Genomic DNA, 22,604 nt, shown 5'->3' with positions numbered 1-22,604 from the left:
CGTTCTTTGTTTACCTGTTACGGTTTGAGGGATTTTAGTTTATTTGATTTACGTTTTTACGGTAGTTTTGAGCGGGACTCGAACCCACTGACTTTTCAAGCAAATTTTGTTTTATCTCGATGGCACACTTGTGTACCACGCCACGAAGTTGGTCGTTGAGTGGTGTTCATTTTGCTAACTACTTCAATGTTCCGATGAGTTGAACGGGAAAGCCAAAACGATTGTTGGTTTCTGATTGCTTTCGTTCCGGTGAGTGTGTATGTAGTGGGATTCGAACCCATGTCGTTTGTATTGGGCGTTTTTTTATTTCCCATGTTGGCTACGCCGTAATATGCAACCACTTCACCGTTTTATTGTGATTTTGTTAGTGTTTAATGATGTCTTCCTCACCATCACGCCATGACCCAGTTTCAACCACACGGCCATTTTGCAATGAAGTGCGTGACCCTTGGCGTGACCCGACTGACTATATGATTATTCTGTTCAACTATTAGGCTAGGATTTATTACAGTTATCATTATATTGTCACGTGATTTGTTTCACCTTGTGTTTAATGTCTTAAGTATCTTTATTGTAATTTGTATATACCAATTCGTATATACCGAGCAAACTACCCCAATTGAAGGTTTGTGACGTCATCAATTCGTGTGTAGGTACGACTTCTAGAACCGTGCCTATAGTGATATACACCACCGTCCCTCGGTGTTGAGGGATGGTGTATACACTATGTATCTTTCTATAGCAAATAAGCACCACTCTCCGGAGATCGTATTTTTCGGTACTACTGCAGAGTGCTACACATGAACATGTGAATATGGCGGCTACTGTCAACTAGTAAGTAGTCCAGTGTATATACACGTTGTTTCGGACGTTTCCCAACACATAGAGGGACTGTCATATGTGCAAGGTTGGGTATTGCTGCAGTTTATGCAGCTCTCTTGGTCGTGGTATACGTTGCGGGGCGACCAGAGAGCTGCAGTTCCCTTCCCTAAAGAAATGCACAGATTTTTCAATATGCCAGTTATGTATCATTAAAATTGTGATTTTAATAAAATTACCTCGACTTGCAGGAAAAAATAGACAAATATGTTCTCACAAATATATCTGTTACTGATTACAGCAAGCTTTAAGCAAATTTGCCCGTGTAAATGAGACTATTTCACGTTAAAACTGTGCCGAAGTGGAACCTCCGATTGAACGCCGCCATTTCGAAGCTGACCTCTATCACGTGACTTGGCTCTTTCAGTGACGAGTGTAATCACGTGACTACAGCGGACGGCCATCGGCGCCTGTCTGGGACAGCGCTTCATGTGACGAAACAACGGCAGACGGCTTTTTAGCTCCGCTGTCGACTTTGTCGAGCGGAGCTTATCATATGAGTGATTGTCTGTCGTCGTCCGTCATCCGTCGTCCGGTGTCCGTCGTCCGTGTCAATGTTTTACATTTTCGACTTCTTCTTGAAAACTACAAGTCTGAATGCTTTGATACTTGGTGTATATGTACCTTGGGTAGACCTCTCTCAGATTTGTTCATTTCATGATCATATCTTCAATTCTCTAATTTTGGTGAATATTTTTGTCATTTTTGGTAAAAAGTGATATTTTCAACTTCTTGTTAGAAACCGCAAGTCCAATTGCTTTGATATTACATATATAGGTACTACATGTGGACCATTCTCAGATTTGTTCATTTTGTAATGATATCTTCAATTCTCTAATTTTGGTGAATATTTTTGTGATTTTTGGTAAAAAGTGATATTTTCAACTTCTTGTTAAAAACCACAATCATTTATGGTCAAAAATGATATTTTTAAATTCTTGTTGAAAACAGCAAGTCCCATTGCTTTGATACTATTCATATTGTTCATTTTCTAATGATATCTTCTGTTCTTTAATTGAAATGTGCATTGCTAACAGCGGAGCTATCTCAGCCGAGAGGCTGCTTGTTATAATTTTAATTTCATTTCACCATTAAGTGACTCATCTTTTATTGAAAAAATCAAATAAAGTACATGTATTATTAAAAATATTTTTTTCAAGCAGTTTTATTTATATATTGTGAAAAATCTAAAAATAATCTTGTAACTTGCCAAAGAGTGTTACAAGTGACAGGAGCAGACAGCATGGAATTCACAAAAGACAAAATTGTTGAGTCTTTTGACAAGAATCTGAAAGATATTTTAAAATTTGACCTAAAAGCTCAACAAGTAGAAGGTACTACTTGTATTTTAAATAATATACACACATTGGCCATATTACCAACAGGGTATGGCAAAAGTATGATGTATATTTTACCACCAATGCTCCTCAATATTATGCGGAAGGAGACAACAAGCCAACGGGGTAATGGGTTTCAGCTTTAGAACATTCACTAATGCATTGTCAACAGTTTCTGAGGTTTTAAGTCTAGATGCAATGGATTGCCTGCGATACCCTTTAACTTTCTTCTGGAACTCATCTCCACAATGAATGTAAGAACCGAGTGTATGGAAAACGAAGACCGAAGACCTAAGACCCTGGAAAACGAAGAAGCGAAGACCCTGGAAAACGAAGACCATGGAAAACGAAGACCCTGGAATGTTCCTATGACGCCAATGATACACGAATTCGTCCAATATTGGGCATTTACTTTCATTGTAAACTAACTTCCCGTACGAAATTCTTCATAATAAATTAAATTAACTACTTTTAATTGTGAAATTACATTGTATGGAAAACGAAGACCCTGGAAAACGAAGACTCTGGAAAATGAAGACCATGGAAAACGAAGACCCTGGAATGTTCCTATGACGCAAATGATACACGAATTCGCCCAATATCGGGCATTTATTTTAATTGTGAACTAACTTCCCGTACGAAATTCTTCATAATAAATTAAACTAACTACTTTTAATTGTGAAATTACAACGTGAAGTACTTATTTTCGTTGTGAACTCACAACGTGCGTATATTGAATGCGAAATAATACGTATATGTATAATTGCATTTTACTAAACATATGTAACATATGTAAATTATTTTTCGATCAGTTACGTTGCGTGCATGGTTCTGTTAAATCTAATCAATCACGTCATATTATTAAATGAGTTCTTAAATAAATTGCGTGACGTTATTAAATAGTTACCAAATGAAATTACGTACACCCCGATCGCATGGAATTATGTCGCTATTGGTCATGGTCATTAAATGGCATGAATAAATTATGTCAGAATAAAAATGCATATTGTAACGTTACTGATTAAAACGTGTCCAATGGAACTACGAAGTTAACTTTACTGACACATGATTGAATTTGCAATTCCATCCCGACCTCATTTAATTATGGTGAGTACGTAATGATTTATTTACGTACTCGTATTATAACGACATGCATAATTGCGAACTCATATAATAGCGTGATGTACTTAATTTAATTGCGAACTCGTTCAATAACGTGATATACTTAATTTCATTACACACATATATAATCCAACACGAGGATGTAATTCAATTGTAGCCCCTCGAAGACAATAGAATCACCTTCCCGGTTCCAATACGTATACTGGTATTTGGTGCTTATTAGAAGTACTTGCACTTTGAATATATTCGCATGTATAGTTACAAAGTTTAATCACGCACTTTATTTATAGATTACAATTTCATACAGACAACCAAAGACATTTAAGGATAAAATGCAGTTTTTTTCTCATTTTTGACCGTTTTTGCTTTTTTTGGCTTTCCTGTACGATGGGTTTCATATCTATATTTTGTTAAAAATAATTTAAAAATAATCATTAAAACCAACTTTAAAACACAGTTAAACTTGCTTACGTTTTGTTTATGTTTGAGGGATGATTTGCATATTCACGCCACTTAGCGGTTCCTGATTGACAGATGATATGTAAATTAAATAAGAGTCAAAAGTTTCATAACAGTACTATTTCCGGTGGTAGGGGTCGCGTGTTGTGATTTTGTGCACAGTTTACCGCGGTTTTGTAACACTAGTTGTAATATAAATAACCCAATAAATTTTCCGATTTGGAGCAGTGTCTTCGATATTATGGATGAGAATGTAAATGCGTTGTACCCTGGCTTCGAGGTCACTTTCGCACAACATATAATTTATGCAAGTACCGCCCCCTGTTTGTTCATGCGCTGATTATGTAAACATAACGGGAACATTCAGAGTGCCGCTAAATGATACTTCTCGGAACGCACTTTCAAGTGCGACTATTCTCATATTATCCGTACATTTATCTAATTTGTCAGTTATCCTTCATAATGTCATAGTTATCATGTGAGCTGGTAAATATTGTAACAGCGACTGTGAAAGTGACCGCAATTTGGCATGTTCCCACAACGACGTGCCGATTATGCAAACTGGCCATTATCTCAGTTTCTTTTGAAGCACTTTTTTGAAACTTCAATTTGAAATAGCGTCTGAACCGCATGTGGGATAGTTCTAAAATTCCACACAGTGTTGTTAGTACTTTGAACATCAAAACGGGGTCGGTTCGTTCAGACACCGCTATATATTAAACGAAACCATGATGAAATTAGGCATACTACTGGGTTTTACATTGATTATATCCGCAAATGTGTATGAAAATAATTTATTATGAATATTTCCCAATGAAATTCGTACGGGAAGTTAGTTAACGAGTTCACAATGAAAGTAAATGCCCGATATTGGGCGAATTCGTGTATCATTGGCGTCATAGGAACATTCCGGGGTCTTCGTTTTCCAGGGCCAGGGTCTTCGTTTTCCAGGGTCTTAGGTCTTCGTTTTCCAGGGTCTTCGTTTTCCATACACCTTGCAGAACCTGCCATTCTCAATTTTCAGTTAAAATGTCAACTGCGCATACTACGTCATTGTCATGTGTTCAGGTCACATGACAGAGGTCATCTTGAAATCCGTCGTTCAATCGATTAAATTACGTTCGGTCTAATTATACACAGAAATATATACTTTTCAAGAAGAAATAGTCCTTCATTTTCGGTCAGTAGATACCTAAGATGTTTGTGTTTGCAAGGATAACTTTTATTCGTTTTAAATTTCATTGAAATCGTTCGATAACATCAAAAATAGCGTGCGCCCCGGGATTCCGGGGCGGCGAACTGTGCGGTTCTCAATGGACGCGATCTGCAGCTCTATGGCCGCAACGTAATATCAAAATAGCTTAAGCGGCCAATAAGAGCTGCTAAACTGCAGCAAGGTTGGGTAACGTCCGACACACGGGAATAAGGTTTACAATGTAAATTACCTTGGGTGGTCGACTAGGAATGCAGTCTAACAAGGCATTCAGTTCAGTAAACATGTTGACGAAGGGCTAGTAGTGATCTCCATTCGGTGGCAATCAAACTTACGACCATAGCACAGGAATATTGAAGTAGACCGAACTCATTCTACGGAGGCTGCCATTTTGGATATAAGTAATAAGCGCCCTCATACTGCAACAGAAAAAATATGCTGCCGCAAAGCATTGTGGGACAAAGTACTCGTTTGGATAATGTACTTTCAGAGGACGGGTGGAGTTGGATAAGTGGTTGAATATTCAGTAGGAAGCTGATAATTTAATGACGCACAAATTTTAGCTATCTCTATTCTTGTTTGTTTCATAATTACATAAATATAAAGAATAAACACAAAAATAACTTGCATATGTTTTGTCGCATTTGTCGAGATTATTTAACCAAGAAAAAACAAAATGGACTACGACCCAACTAATACTACTCACTGTGTACATCTCGCACTATCTCGCGTTATTTGATGAAATAATAAAGGACATCGCGTTACTACGTTATAGTCGCGTTAGTTCGATCGGTTGTTTATTGAATTAAAAAATTAAGCCCTAAACACGGTTACGTAACCGTGCCCTAAACAAACTTGGCACGCATTTGACCAAAGGAAAAGCCGCGTTGCTAGTTTGTCTATAGTAGTCTGAGTTACGAACAATGAATTATAACGTGGGCTTTTATCCGGGTTTTTAGTGACTCCGTAACACACACTCAAAAACTACATCCAACGTAACTGTTGTACGTGTATATAGACCACAGACATATTTTAGTTTCCGCAATCGATAAGTGCTTATCAATTGTAAGGCGAATCACTGCGAATCACGCACTGACACTAATAATAGCATATTTTGGCACACATACGGACAGTGGCGGTAAACAACTGATAAGAAATGTCAGTGATTTGACAAGTATACATTTCAGTCTGATTAAAATCTGACGTAGGTATAGAGTCCAATTAGTATGTGTAACAACCTTTATTGATATCGTATCCCTTCTGGGATCTAGATTAGAATACAATAAGGATATAAGGAAAAATATAATACATAAGTAATAATAATAATAAAAAAGAAATAAATAGTAATACTGTGAAAATATTATTATATAAATATTTTTTGGTGTTATTTTGAGGCAGCTGGTAAATTGCTTTTCATGAAATTCTCTCTTTTAGTGAAACAGTCGCTGATAAACTTGGCAATTGCTTGGACGGTTTCAGAATTTTTTTTATTGAGAAGTGCTTTCAGATTACCGGATAAGTTTACGTTTTCAAACAAAGCATCTCTTTCAAATTTGTACTGGTTACAATTGAAGAGGAAGTGTTCTTCATCTTCAATTTCATTGGAGTCACGGACAGGGCATGTTCTATTTGAGATATCTATGTTGTGATATCGCCCAACTTCAATCTGAAGTATGTGGGCACTTATCCTCAGTTTAGTCATAGATGATCTGTGGATGGGGTTTTTAATAATTTCAAGGTATTTTTCAAGTGCAAAATCAGTTTTCAGCTGTCTGTAGGTACGAAGTTTATTTTTGTGATTAGTGCCTTTATTGTCATTATGCATTGTTTCCGTGCAGTGTTTCTCAAACATATTTTTTAGTTTTTTTGTAGCTAATGGGATAATACAGTTTTTTTTCGCAAACATCACTAATTTCTAAAAGGTTCAGTAATTTTTTTTATGCCTGTGGTCCAATTACTGACGTTTTCTTTGTCCAAGTTTGTAGGCCTCAGAGATCAGAGTGTTTTCATCCATATGTTTTATTTTCAGCCAGTAATTAATCATACGTTTGATGCTTGAGATGATAAGTGGGAAGATCCCAGTTCAAGTAAACATGCCAAGTTTGTGGCTTTACAGTTTACTTGTAGTAGGTACTTACACATTTTGTGATGTAATTTTTCCATAGGCAAGGATTGTTTAAACAAGTCTGTTGAGTGCATATTAATAATTAGTATTATTTTCATATTTTTTATTGTTTATTTACGACTAATTATTTTCTGTTACCTGTTATTATTAAGTTTTTTTTATATCATTCTTTCCGTTGTCTTATCTACTTAAATTAACTATCCAGCCAAAAGAACCGATTTACGAAAATAACAAACAAAAACAAAAAATAAATAAATAAGAGAATGGATGGAGTGATTTGTGCCCACGTGACGGGATGTAAGGTTGACTCATATCCGTCTGGCGATTAATCTTTCAGATTTTATCAGTGTACAATTCTGCCAGCTTAGACCACATGATATCAGCCTCCTGCACAACATTTTCCACTAACAAATTAAACCAAGTTTACACGACCAGCCATAAAATCAGACGATATGTACAAATTGTGTGTTTTCAGTTGATGCGGTTCTTTTTATTTTTGTTTACAAAGGACCAAAATTGGTAAAATTTTAGTGATTGCGTAAATAATATTCTGAATGAGTCACGTGACACGGTCAAGTGAAGAAAATATCTAACGTAGTATTTATCTGGAAAATTAGGCGTCAACTTGAAATCAAGTGTGAAGAGAGTTTTTTTTTGTATGCATTTTGTATTTGATTATTTTCAGATTGCCGTACTATAAAAATAACCCACCCTGCGTAACAACATACCCGGTCTGACCGCCATAATACTAGTATTATACTCGGACCGCTGATAATGATAAGGTGCAGCTTTAAACCACGCTTTTGTAAATAAGCACTCATGGCATATATAACGACCACCGCTCTTGATATAATGTACGGAATCTTATTTTAATAACATTGATATTTCGCCGTGCATTATCAGAGGTTGACCATTGTATTTCAGAATATATATATAAAATAAATAAAAATTAAAAATATTGCTCAAAACTAAAAGGAGGAAACAAATATTTTGCACAGTTTTTCTACCATTTCCTGTTTCTGACGGCATCACGTGTGAGTGTGCGTAGTTATCATGACGTATATATTGAAACGACCATGGACGAATGGTCACGAGAACTATTCCCAGGTACGATAGATTTCGTAGAAAAGTTATGACATTCCTATTTTTATAACTTGTTTTGTATCAATAACATTTCCACATATTGGTACATATAAAAGCCAACGCACGCGAGCGCTTCTTTATAACACAGCTTGGAGCACCGGGTGTACCCGCAGCTAATAGAGTACAGCGCCCAGTTCAAGGTAGGTGTTGATAATTTAGAGAATTGTATGTACGTATACTTTTATCCTTAATGATAAACAAAGCAATCAAATTACATATCCGTTTAAGTCGAATATACATGTATTTCTTGACGTTAGTTGATCGATTCGGACAAAGTGGTAATTTTGTCAAAGCGCTCTGAACCTTAGATATCAACTTGAATAACACGAATAGTTATATGAGTTTAAATTTACATTGGCTTGCCACGATTCTTCTCCGTTAACTAGAAACACTCTTAAAAATATAACCGGGGATTTTACCAAGTTTGTGAGAACTCAAAACTTTCATTTTCAATCAAGTGTCTGCTCTCTTATATAGCTTCGCGAACTTAAAGTTAACGAGTCTTAAACTTACATTGGCTTGCCACGATTCTCCTCCGCTAACTAAAAACATTCTTCAAAGAATCGCCGGGGATTTTACCATGTTTGTGAGAACTCGAATTTCACTTTCAACAAGTGTCTGCTCTCGTAGGATAGCTTCCCTGTTGGCGAGGCACTGTACGGAAATTAATGCCAGGCGATGAGGGCGCCATACAATACGTTACTGTAATTACTGTCCGATCCATGACTTGTTAACATAAGTCCAGCCTTGTTACTCGTTACAATTTCATTGTTTTATATGATAATTCTTTTTCAGAAAAGTGTTTCAAATTAGAAAATTATCGTCGGACCAAGATTTAGAAAAAAGAATTATAAAATTGCCACGTGTAACAGTTATAAATGTATAGCTGTAGAAGATTGTAGAGATATAAGGAATCAATCGGGATAGCAGAGTTGCTGTGGTAGTGATATAGTCACGATATTTATTTGTAGAGACATCGGATAATGATAATACATGTAGTGATAAGAACTTGGCTCCCAGGCGTTGGCTTCGCAGCCACGCCTAGATATACACAGCCCGTGGGACACCAGTTCCCTCATCATCATGCTCCCCTTAAAGCCTACTCATAATTAAAAACCCCCAGAATTTATGCAATTTGCAATAAACTGTACTCCAACCCAATATAAGGATATTGACTTAAAAAAAGTTGGGGGTCACCAGCCTTATTTTTGAGAAATTGATGGTTGTATTTTAGTGGAAAGTCGCCATTTTGACACTATTACAACATTATTACCACAGGTTCCTATGGCAGAGATATTATGCAATATCTAAAAATTTAGCCTGGTGACATAGGCTGAAAAAATTATATATTGTTAATGATGGACTACTTTTTGTTGTTCTGAATTATTTAAAAAATCTGGGTTTTAAAAAGCTCAAAAAGTGCAATTTTTCTTTAACATTGTGCTCTATGGAATTGTTCTAAAAATTTCCAAGAAATATTAGGACACGTTTCTCAAAAAGCATAACTGTAACACACAAAATAATGCTATTTCATTGTACCATGGACATTAGCTACATGATTGTACATAATAAACTAATGAACATTGTTATGTGATTTATGACCAATATTTTCAAAAATTCTGACTAGGCTTCTACCTTAAGAGTCCTCCCTCTATTTATAAGTGAAAACACGTGATATCGTTACGTCACTACGACGCCCAGCACAAGTCAACGTAGTTTGTCAGAACTTAATAACATGCCAAATAAGGAGTGCTAGACAGTCGTGATGACATTTGACATGGCGCGCATAAAAGTGTGAAAATGGTACAGGCTTAAACAATACATTTGAAAATTACATATAGGTGTTGGAATATGGAAATTAAAGTATTATTGCACGTACTGACATCCACAATTGAATGCAATTGTCATGTCATACGTACATGCGGGTAGCACACGGTGACACACTGGCTCGCCACAACTCTCCTCCGTTAACTGGAATCATTCTTCAAAATATCGCCGGGGATTTTACCATATTTGTGAGAACTTAACTTTCACTTTCAATCAACTTGAAGTGTTTGCTCTTGTAGGATAGCTTCGCTGTTGGCGATGCACTTTACGTAATTCGACGCAAGGCGATGAGGGCGCCATACAATACGTTACCGTGACTGTAATTACCGTCCGACCCAAGACTAACATAAGTCAAGAAGACATCTAGTATATTTCATAATATCAGAGAGTCCATGTTCAACTAATCTGCTCACTGGCAGCCAATGTAACCACAGCTTCCAGTCTTGTTATTCGTTACAATTTCATTGTTTTATATGCCAATTCTTTTTTAGAAAAGTGTTTCAAATTAGTAATTTATCGTCGGACCAAGATTTAGAAAAAAAGAGTTATAAAATTGCCACGGCTGGTCCAGTCTAAGTTCTTTATAAACGTATGGTTTCTGATTATATTTATTATATTGCAACGGCCAGTCTTTATTAACAATTTCTGTATTACCAATGCTAGCTTTATACATTCCAGTTATTTGTAATACACCAATTTGTCTAAAGTATACTTCAAAACAAATTATACATTAGTAAACCACATCAGTTATCTCAGCTTATTACAGAGAATATAGAACGTTCCTTGGCCAGAGAAATGTCTACCTTAGTGTAGATTATTTCGTTAGAATTTAGATGAGATGCCAATGAACTCAGTTTCCCCATTCATTTCGACATTGCTAAATAGCTTTCGGACATTAAAAACAGCATTTTTGCTGTTAGGCGATATTTATTTCGAATACAGTTAAAACGCGTCATTATTCAAAAGGTCGTTTTGAGGACAGCGTCGCGTCCAGTCGACCTGTTTTGTCGTAAAGAATTATGGGCATTTTTCGGATCAAAGTCGATCTTTTTTTCTATTGCTCGTGTGAACTCGTCCTAATTCTTTATGATAAAACAATTCGGCTAAAGGCGAATCTATCTTCAAAGGGGACTATCGTACTCATAGTTAAGCTGATACCCCCCGGGAGGACGCACGTGACCGTGAAATAAGCACATCCCCCTGGTGCTTCTTTTGTATGTTGTCTTACACTACCAGAGAAAACACTGGATCAACAGTTTTACGACCTGACGATGTCCAAATCGAGAATGTCCAAATAAATTCGTATATCTTTTGCTGAGGGGGTTTGTTTTTAAGTTGTTTATAAAACGCGGAATCGGAACCAGAATATGTGAAGCAACTCGATTAAATTGCTATGCTATAAACGAACGTAATAATGAATTAAAATGCAAGCTTATATAAGAGCACATTTAATTAAAATCAATTAAAATACAATTCATATAGAAATACAGTTCAATTAAATTGAATTTCTGTATAGGCATTATGATTAGGGATAATGGACATATAGGTATGTAGTGTGTCCGCAACCCAGAATCCTGTGCGGTTTGTACCATCATATATTGGCTGGCAAAGTTCGGTAAATGTCACTAGAACGAAATCATCTGCGGATATTCTTCATGCATTCTAAAAAGGTACATTTTCAAATAGTTTTTCTCCTTTCCCCTAAATTGCAGAATAGTTTGAAGTTTAGTTTTTGTCAACAGTAAACCAAACATAGTTTATGATATGATAAATATATAATTCTCAGGTAACTATGAAAATTCCTATCACCTGGTTGTGTCTTTTAAGTTTTGGGTGATATGGACTGGGGAGTTATATAGTTACATGGTGGCCCTACAGGAATGCAACTACAGATATGGACTTTATGTATGAAATGAATATAGATCTAAAAATAGAACTGACGTAATAGTGATTTTGATTTACGGTTAAGTAAAACGAAATTACTAGTACATTAATGAATGTGACTGATAACTTTAACTATGAAATCCTTAGCATCCCGTTGGCAGGCTAGTCACACTGGTTCTCACCACAAGAGGTTACGATCCCCCCTGCCAAATGCTAAGAACAACTGAAACTTATATATATATATATACATATTTACATGAAATATTGTCCACCTATGCGGATCTGTTTGTGCAGGAGTTTTACGACCGTATGCCTTTAGTGACGTTAACGTAATAGTAGAACACACTAAAATGTGTGAACTCTGCTTTACTGGCGAAATGGGATGGAAGTTATTTTGTTAGAATTATATTGTTTTTAGCATTGGTTCACATGGTTTAGAGATGTTATGTTATCTCGAATTGTAAACTGGTTACACAGAAACAATATGTATCATGACTGATTGGGATACTTTTTGCTATCCTCAGACATTTCAAAAATATGGCTATTTTCTCTAACATGATAAAATAGAAATTGTTGAATATTATTTATTATTATTTTCACAAAATACGATACTGTAATACTCGCTGATTATAAAGATATCACCAACTTTACAAAAAAAGTTTGAGTGGACTTCGAGTTTAAAGGGCGGTGGTCGTGACAGCTGCACATGTGCGACGTTTGTGTTGATAAACATTGATTTTCCCACAATCCAATGCGCTCTTCTAATGGAAATCACAAGTATAAATCCACCGAATGATTAAAGTGTTCATACCATATTTACACAGCTTGAAGTACGGGAACGACCAATTTTAACGAGTGATGGCCCAAAAGGATTTCCGGTTTGGTAAACTTATGTGTCCTATGCAACGTCACGGTATACGTGCAATATACACTCGTTGTTTATGTAAATACAAACGCGTACTGTGTGTGACAACTATATTAATAACTACTTCGTTATGTGTTTCAATATTTGCTTGAACAAGCTCCCCAAATTGCTTGATATTATCATCAAATGTGTATCTGCTTTTTCAATATTTTATAATAAACTTATTTTTCAGTTTGAAAGAATATCAGCTCACCGATCAGAGGCAGAGCTCAAAGGTTAACTATGGCTGACCACCATTCTTCTTTTCGACCAATAAAAGTGTGCGTTGCAACCAGTAATCGAGCAGATTATTCGAAACTGTCGCCAATAATGATTGGTTTGAGGGATGATCCGGATTTTGAGCTGCAAGTCATCGTAACAGGCAGTCATTTGTTGGATGATTTTGGGTGAGGAAAGATTTTTTTTATTAGAAAATTTATTTGTTAAATCGTCTTCTTGGTTTCAATCTTGTTTTCGGATACGATAAAACACTTTGATTAAAATCGCTAAATGTATTATTTCTTTACATTTTCCAGAACAACTATAAAAAATATAGAACGCGACAATATCAAAATAAACTGGAAACTCCACACCATTGTCCGAGGCGAAGACGAAGCAGCCATGGTTGAATCAGTCGGACTTTCCTTATCAAAACTTCCTGATATATTGCTTTATTTACAACCTGATTTATTAGTCGTTCATGGCGATCGTTTCGATGCATTAGCTCTGGCTACAGCTGCTGCACTTATGAATATCCGTATTGTGCACGTTGAGGGCGGTGAAGTTAGCGGCACTATTGATGACTCTATTCGCCATGCTATAACCAAGTTATCCCACTATCACCTATGTTGTACGGAGAAAGCTCGTGCCAGACTCATAGCGATGTGTGAAGATGTGGACAGAATTCTGCTGTCAGGTTGTCCCGTCTACGACAATCTATTGAAGATCGACACGTTAAGTACACGCGACAAAGTGATCAAGAAATGGCTTGGTGACGAGGCAAAACCCAAGCAATACATCATTTCTCTACAACACCCTGTTACAACGGAAATAGAACACTCACTAAAGATGTTCAATTTCGCCATGGATGCATTACTAGAGTTTGGAAAGAAAACATTGGTGTTGTATCCAAACGTAGATGCCGGTATGTATGGGACTACTTTCTGTTATCATGAGTTCTACTTCTTGGCATATGATGGCGCTACATCTTTCGAAGTCGAAGAGCGTCGCAGCAGTGAACCTAGACTGGCGCAGTCGGGCGATAATTTGTTTTTGCAGTTTAAATAAAATAAAAAAATCGCGAAATGGAGGTGTTAGCGGGAAACCCCCTGTAACTGTGAAATCATCCCGACTGGTTTATTCCGCATGGCCCTCTATCGACACTGCAGGAACGCTTCGATTTCTCAATGGGTAATTATGTAAATGAGTGTTCTATTTGACAGTCATCTAAGCCAATCACAACGTCTCTTCAACTGACCTCTGACCGAGAAACGTCGACAGTGTGACCTTTACCATGTTGACCTCATTATGCTCGCATTTCCGCGCCAACCTCATTATAATATGTGCAATCCTGGATATTTAATAGCAATGAATTTCCTGCAGAATAAACCAGCCGGGGTGATTTCGCGCTAACACCTCCATTGCGCGATTTTTTATATTTTATTCAAACTACAAAAACAAATTAATTGCCCTGACTGCGCCAGTCTACAGTGAACCATGAACCACGGTTAAACCCTTCTTAAACTGATTTGAAATTCTGTGATTGGACAGACGTAAAAGCATAATGAAATGTGTAAATTGCGCCCTCTATCAACGCATGCAAACCCATATGTCTCAACTCAAACATGTCATCGTATGTGATTCACACAGATTTATTCTTTCTGTACTACCAGGTAGCAAAGATATGACTAGAATTATACGAGAAAAGAAGATAGAAATGGGTGAAAATTTCGTCACTGCCAAACATATCCCATTCGAAGAGTTCATCGTACTTATGGCAAACTGTGGCTGTCTGATTGGCAACAGTAGTTGCGTTGTCCGAGAGACATGCGCATTCGGTACTCCTGTTGTAAGTCTTGGTTCCCGTCAAACCGGGAGAGAGAGTGGAGAGAACGTGTTCGCCTGTCCAGACGCTGACTCTAAACATACCATATTACAAGCATTGGAGCTCCAGTATCAGAAAGAATACCCAAGGTTTGGCAAAGTCTTGTTTGATATTATTCTACAGTTGCATACTATTATTATATTTAGAATATATAATATCGAAATACGAGATGAAATAATTACCTTATAGTTCATTCCATATGATACAAAATCTTACGTAACGGCGAATGCTCTTCGAATCACTGGTACGTATTATTAATTGAAAGCGCATGTGCAAATTGTCCGGTGACCCAAATTTCCCTTTTTTATTTCCGGTAATATATTGATGAAAGCATGAAAATAATGACAAATAATTCGGTTCAAACAGTACGTGTCACGTGATCCTGGGCTTGTCAAAAAAGATGATATAATAACCCTGAGCATTTAAGCTCTAAATAACAGAGACATATCATGTATGATTGTATTGAAGATCATTTTTATACGGCGATGGTAACTCAGTACGACGTATACTGGATTTCATGAGAGGCATCGACATTACCGAGAGGATACAGAAGACATACACGTTCCCTGCACTAACAACTAAGAAAAGTCAACACGTTGACAACGTCATGGAGGACGGACTGTGTGTGGTTACTGTAGCACTAGAGGGTGCTGTGACCAAAATGGCTTTGGTGAACAATAAGGTGACGAAACAGAATTACAGTACCTTATCTTTAATCAAATATCTAAGTGGATTCTGACTTCATATATTGTGGCATAAAAACAAAGTAACCATTTGCCATTGTTTTTCTCAGGGTGAGATCATCCATAGATTAGCCGATAATTCAATTAAGTGGGATCGTTTTGAATCTTGGAAGAATAGCCTGAAGAAAGCAATTGCCATGGCAACGGAACTAGACGTAAACGTGATTGGTTTGGGTAAGTGGAATCTTTGCAGAGATAATACTACAAACTATTTGCATGGCAGCCATTATTTTGCCACACTCTACTATTCTTAACCGCAGTGTATTCCCACTGCTCTATACGCATGAGTGGCTGTGACTCTAGACATACTCCTTGGTGCCACAAAAGCGACTGTAATTCTATACGCACCATCATCATTAGGAACCACAAAGTGACTGCGACTCAAAGCATAGAATATGGATTAAATTAGATGGGAAATTTACGACGATGCACCCATCAAAATGTTTTCTTGTTTCAATCGCAGATAATCAATATTTTGATGGAAAATTTGATATTGTACTATCTGCAAAACCATTTATTTTCACTTGCATTTAATGTCACTATTTTGGTCTGCCGGGCATATTATCTGTTTTTTAATTTCACGATTTTCCAAGGGAAACAATGAGTTATATTCACAATCCAGGATAATAGCAACACAGCGACAAATATACTACTTGAATCTGATGGAATTGGAAAATATGACGTATTCATTACGACACCAATTAGATAATTGGACAGAAACAATTCTGTCTAACTGAAAACATTGTGTATACTTATAATCCATATTTATTATTAGGTGTTTGTCTTGACACATTGAAGATTGACAATTACTGCAATGAAAATAAGAAAGTTATAAACGGTTAGTAATTCTGTACGGTAGTCGTCGCGCTGCGCATGTGCGACATTTGTGTTGATAACATTGATTTTTCCATAATCCAATGCGTTCTTCTAATGGAAATCACAAGTATGAGGTTTGACCTTGGCGTGACTTGCACTAATTACCACCGGTGACTCCTTCGATACCTTCCAATCACCTAAAATTACCTAATTAAAGCTTGGTAACGTCCCAGTTTGTACCCGTTGATCTGCACAACAGCCAAAGTTGCCATCTTTGTTTATATGAGACCCATATATCTCACGCATGCGTGGCGTGACGACTACCGCCCTTTAATCAAATTCCGCCTTCCTTGAATCGTCAACAAATTTCTATCGTAGAGTTAATTGTGAAACGATGTTCAAATGAATCAGAAAGTGTTTTATTCAAATACTGTTTGCAGTCAGATTCATGTGCATTACACCTGTATTACATATATTACAAACTAAAAACAATACGTTTCTTTCATAGGGTGGAGTAAATGTGACTTTGAAAAGTTTGTATATTCCGAGTTCTCTCTGCCTACTTGTATCGAGAGCGAGGCTAGCTGTAGAACATCCGCTGAGAACCACTTCGGAATTAACAGAAACCGGGATACGATTCTAAATATACTTATTAATAAAGGTAAACTAATTTGACTAGTTAAACTAGTTTGTTGATTGGGCAGAATACACAGCGACACCACATTTCAGGACACTTCCGGTCTGGAGAATTATTATTTTGATCACTTTGATTAATTGCCTCTATGGCATTTTATTTACAATATATTCATTTTGAAGGGTGAAATCGAATTTCCACAGTAATAAACATCACGGATAATATAAAATGTGCATTATGCAAAAACGACAACTTTGCGATATCGAAGGTAAGTATTCAGCCCCCTCTAGTTACGTCATATGACTGGTCACGTGCACTACCCATGTCACGTGATGATTCTATTGCCCCCACACTATGACTGAATCAGTGTTTTAAAGCAAGAGTCAAGGATAACCACATATTACTCCCAGATAAAAGAACTCGGCAAATGTAGGAGAATGCAATTCACATTTTTTTTATATCACTTTTCATTCTCTAGATATTCAACTTTTCATCAATTTATGTAGTCCGCCATATTGATTCTTTAGCAAAGAGTTATGGGTAGAGTATGACATCATAGAATTTGTTGTCAGAAATTGAGAAAATGATTTCATCTACAACATGAGAAATACTGATTCGAATTAGTTCAAATTTTCAAATCCTTTGCTTGAGAATCAAGATGGCTGACTACATAATACTGATGAAAAGTTGAATATCTAGAGAATGAAAAGTGATATAAAAAAATGTAAATTGCATTCTCCCTCATTTGGTGAGCTTTTTCTTGGGGGGTCTGTATGTTGTTTGGCTTGATGTTTCCTTTAATTATATAATCTTTTGACAGACATCGAGGCAAGGCTTGTATGCAGTGAGCAAAATCACATCTCTCCGGTGAATATAGGTCACATGACCGTACACATGAATGGCCCTCTTTGCGAATGCGGAAGCCGTGGATGTGTTAATTGTTACAGCTCCGAGAGGGCGCTACTCGCCGCTTCAGCAAAGAACTTGCAAGGTAGTAAGGAGATCATTTTCTTTCGTTTTTGTGTCATGATGGTTCGTTCTTACTTATATGACGTAACTTATTTAAATTCTACCAATGTCATTTCATTACAGAAGAGAATACAACTATAAACGGGGGAGAAAGAAACGAAGCAGACAGTTTACGTGACCTTGTCCTTGCAGCCAAGACTGGGAACATTGTAGCCCAGGAGATACTTAATAGCGGTAAGAGGGTTTGTCATTAGAAAGTTTGATGGTTTATTTTGAAAGAAATATTCTACAGATTATCTTGCAAGTGTTCCCACACGGGTCTACACAATTGCTTCTTGCTTCCTTGCTTAATACTCATACTTACTGTGAAAGGTTTCTTTGAGGAAACTATAAGTGGGGCATCTCTAAACAAGTGGATATTTACTACACGAGTCAAGAGTTTGACATGTTATTTCACTTGAATGGACCCATTTCACGACTTTCAAAACGTAACTAAAACGTAATTGGGAGCGCAAATTTAACATTTCACATAAATGACTGTGAACATTATCGGCAGTCGTCACGCTGCCCATGTGCTACATCTGGGTTGATAAACATTGATTTGCCCACAATGCGCTCTTTAATCACAAGTATGAGGTTTGACCTGGGCGCGATTTGCACTGAATACCACCGGTGAGTCCTTCGATACCCCCAAATCACCTAAAAATTAACTAATTAAAGCTTGGAAACGTCTCAGTTTGTACTCGTTGATCTACACAACAGTCAAAGTCGCCATCTTTATTTATATGAGACTTATATACCCCGCGCATGCGTGTTTTGGAACCAACGTTAAATGTTAAAAGTTCTGGCGATACATTGGTAACATGGTTGCTAATTTTAGACTAAATTCAATCTGTGTCATTTACATTTGTAAAAGTCACAACATATTAAGGCATTGACGTGTTTTGAAATTGTCAGCTATGATGTTAAAAGTTTTTCCTGCTTGCATGGACCAATCAGACTACTACTAACAAAATATGAAGATACAGAATATAATACTCTCTTCTGTTTAACCATTTACTTAATCATGATGCGGAGGTGAGATAGACATTATTTGATTTTCATTATTGTCTTTAATACATTTCCATTATGACGTCACTCACACAGGTGCTGATGCTTTAATATGTGCTATGAAAAACATATTAGCAGGCAGACGCATCTCCAGTATCATCTTACACGGTTACCTGGCAACGGCATACATCCAGAAAACAAAAGATGCGATGAAGAAAACATTCCACGGGAAAGTAGATGTTCGAATGGCAGAAGTGACAGAACCTACACTGAGAGGAGTAGCGGCAATCGTTATGAATTCGATGAAAAAAATCAAAAGCACGGATAGTAAAAGAGAACACATGTAATTTTTGTAAGACTGTATTTCCGGCATCCCACACTTATTTCTCTAAATCATTTCACCGTCTCTGTGAATAGCAATTCAAACTAGTGTTTTGGGTGTCCTTTGCATCTAAATGAAATTACATGTTTGGAATACAATATGTGTGAAAATGTGATAATCCATAGTCCACCTGCTATTTATTTAATTGATTGTATGTCCTTATGTGAATGTTTATATCGCGTATTGTGTGAAAGACGCGGACCGAACATCGATTTGATTTTGAACTCGAATTTCTTTTTTTCATAGCACAAAGTCGAAATGCCGATCTTTGAAATGGGAATATTGCATTTACTTCACCAAAATTGACCACCATGAAATGTGCACAGCACATTATTAAGCATTGAAAAATCCCCCAAAATACTTTCGCATTTGTCGAATCGATGTTTGACGCCACTACGATGCTATGACCTTTGTTTGTCCTGTTTTAACGTTCGATTTCATGCATAACACGGGATCTCGCATTGAACGTAAAATGGTCTATTTATACTGTTAAGCTTTTATTAGTAACTGGTTTATATGCTCACTACTATTTACAAGATTCTATGGGGTTTTGATGACTTGATTTTTATATTATCTTTTTTTGGATTATCTCACATATTTACATACTCGATTAACTTTACATTAAATAAAGTCGAATTTATATCTGTATATTTGAATTCCTGCATGCTATGCACTTATTTAAATGATTATTTAGTCTGTACTGTAAGACATTTTATGAAAGTGAACATATCATCCCCATTTTTATTGAGGTGAGGTCACTTTATGTTTTGAAATTGGCTTGTTACCAGCCTCGTCCACTCTCAAGTGACCAATTGTTGTGGTCATACATAAGGCTTGTTTGTAGTTTTAGGCTTTATTCGTTATACTGTTACCATAGCGACATCACATACGCACTTTTAGTTCACACTATTGTCTATAATCAACAACTTGCAAGTTTAGGGTGGAGATTATAAACATATATTACAGGAATTTGATAAATAAATTGATTACTAATTGTATTTAGTATTAGCAACTTTGCAAAGCTTTAACCGCGAGACACATCTCTGGTAATCACGTGATCGTGCCAACGACTTCAGCGATTGGCTGTTCGCATTATAACTGTGTCACACCTAAGAGATTTTTGGGATAGAGAGTTGGTAACACCCTTGGAGGGTTACCTCAGCTGACAGTTTGGATGAATAAAGCTGGACTATTTGTAATGAACTTATGTGTATTCCTTTGGGTCAAATCTAATATCTGTACATGTGAGTGTTATAAGCTGAGTAAGTCACAGTTCCCCGAACCCAATACTTACTTACCCAATACTTACTTACACAATACTTACACGTTGTACTTTGCTTACCTGGTAACCATTTCTATTTTTCACAGGGAATGCATGTGTTTCAATAAATTAAAAATTCAGATAAATCTTATATTCTTGTTTCCAGTTTAATTATTTGCTCATTGTATCATTCTAATTTAATATGTATTTTGTTAATTAGTCCCCGTTCGGACGTAGTCCGAAAACTGGGACTTATGTTTTGCCCTGTGTGTGTGCGTCCGTCCGTCCGTGCGTGCGCGTGCGTGCGTGATCACCTTTATCTCGAACATGCATGGGCCGATTAAGTTCAAACTTCACTCATACATCACACATTATATGGGACATATGCACATGCATTTTTTTCATGATCCGATTAACGATGGTCGAATAGCAGCTATTTTAAGGCCGCAAATGCATCAAAATCACACATTTTCACCATTCCGGACCTGGATCTCAGTTATGCATGGACGGATTTTGTTCAAATTTGGTTCATACATTAAACATAATAGGACATTGATGCACATAATTTTTTTGGATCGGGTTTGAAATGGCCGACTGGCGGCCATTGTGTTTTAAAGAATTCAGTTCTGGATCCGTATCTGAGACATGCTTGGATTGATCGAGTTCAAACTTCACACACACAAGGTACATCATGTCACAAATATGTATGTGCATTTGTTTCATGATCCGATTAACGATTGCCGAATAGCCGCTATTTTAAGGCCGAAAATGCATCAAAATCACACATTTTCACCATTCCGGACCCGGATCTCAGTTATGCATGGACGGATTTTGTTCAAATTTGGTTCATACATTAAACATAAGAGGACCTTGATGCACGTCATTTTTTTGGATCGGGTTTGAAATGGCCGACTGGCGGCCATTTTGTTTTAAAGAATTCAGTTCTGGATCCGTATCTGAGACATGCTTGGATTGATCGAGTTCAAACTTCACACACACAAGGTACATCATGTCACAAATATGTATGTGCATTTGTTTCATGATCTCATTAATGATAGCCAAATGGCGGCCGCTTTAAGGCCGAAAATGCATCGAAATCACACATTTTCACCATTCCGGACCCGGATCTCAGTTATGCATGGACGGATTTCGTTCAAATTTGGTACATACATTAAACATAATAGCACCTTGATGCACGTCATTTTTTTTTAGGATCAAGTTTGAAATGGCCGACTGGCGGCCATTTTGTTTTAAAGAATTCAGTTCTGGATCCGTATCCGAGACATGTCAGGATTGATCAAGTTCAAACTTCACACACACAAGGTACATCATGTCAAAAATATGTATGTGCATTTGTTTCATGATCTCATTAACGATAGCCAAATGGCGGCCGCTTTAAGGCCGAAAGTGCATTGAAATCCCACATTTTCACCATCCCGGACCCGGATCTCAGTTATGCATGGACGGATTTTGTTCAAATTTGGTACATACATTAAACATAATAGGACCTTGATGCACGTCATTTTTCTTTCGGATCAAGTTCGAAATGGCCGACTGGCGGCCATTTTGTTTTAAAGAATTCAGTTCTGGATCCGTATCCGAGACATGTCTGGATTGATCAAGTTCAAACTTCACACACACATGGTACATCATGTCACAAATAGATATGTGCATTTGTTTCATGATCTGTTTAACAATAGCTGAATGATGGCCATTTTAAGGCCGAAAATGCATCAAAATCACGTATTTTCA

General features: G+C 36.8%; 2 protein-coding genes across 7 annotated transcripts in view; one reads left to right on the top strand and one right to left on the bottom strand.

The window, feature by feature from the left end:
* Positions 1 to 5,400, bottom strand: part of LOC100366925 (elongator complex protein 6-like) — a 42,700-nt gene extending 37,300 nt beyond the window's left edge. For all 6 annotated transcript variants that reach the window (XM_002737439.4, XM_085508069.1, XM_085508066.1 and 3 more), the window contains exon 1: positions 5,243 to 5,400. In XM_002737439.4, the coding sequence (XP_002737485.2) occupies positions 5,243 to 5,296 (54 nt within the window). In that variant the 5' untranslated portion in view covers positions 5,297 to 5,400. The remainder of the gene's footprint in view (positions 1 to 5,242) is intronic.
* Positions 5,401 to 8,338: 2,938 nt separating this feature from the next.
* On the top strand, positions 8,339 to 20,794 carry LOC100367992 (bifunctional UDP-N-acetylglucosamine 2-epimerase/N-acetylmannosamine kinase-like). Its single transcript, XM_002737445.4, has 11 exons — positions 8,339 to 8,418; positions 13,087 to 13,300; positions 13,430 to 14,037; positions 14,786 to 15,086; positions 15,466 to 15,679; positions 15,791 to 15,914; positions 16,516 to 16,578; positions 17,065 to 17,217; positions 18,011 to 18,181; positions 18,283 to 18,393; positions 19,306 to 20,794. Exons 2-11 carry the CDS (start codon positions 13,137 to 13,139, stop codon positions 19,554 to 19,556), a joined length of 2,160 nt encoding a protein of 719 aa, XP_002737491.1. The 5' UTR covers positions 8,339 to 8,418; positions 13,087 to 13,136; the 3' UTR covers positions 19,557 to 20,794.
* Positions 20,795 to 22,604: the final 1,810 nt, after the last annotated feature.

Source organism: Saccoglossus kowalevskii, chromosome 14 (genome assembly GCF_978046115.1).
Source record: "Saccoglossus kowalevskii chromosome 14, keSacKowa6.1, whole genome shotgun sequence".
NCBI classification, from domain to species: Eukaryota; Metazoa; Hemichordata; class Enteropneusta; family Harrimaniidae; genus Saccoglossus; species Saccoglossus kowalevskii.
Note: the sequence above shows the minus strand (reverse complement) of the source record. Positions and strands in the feature narration are given on the sequence as shown.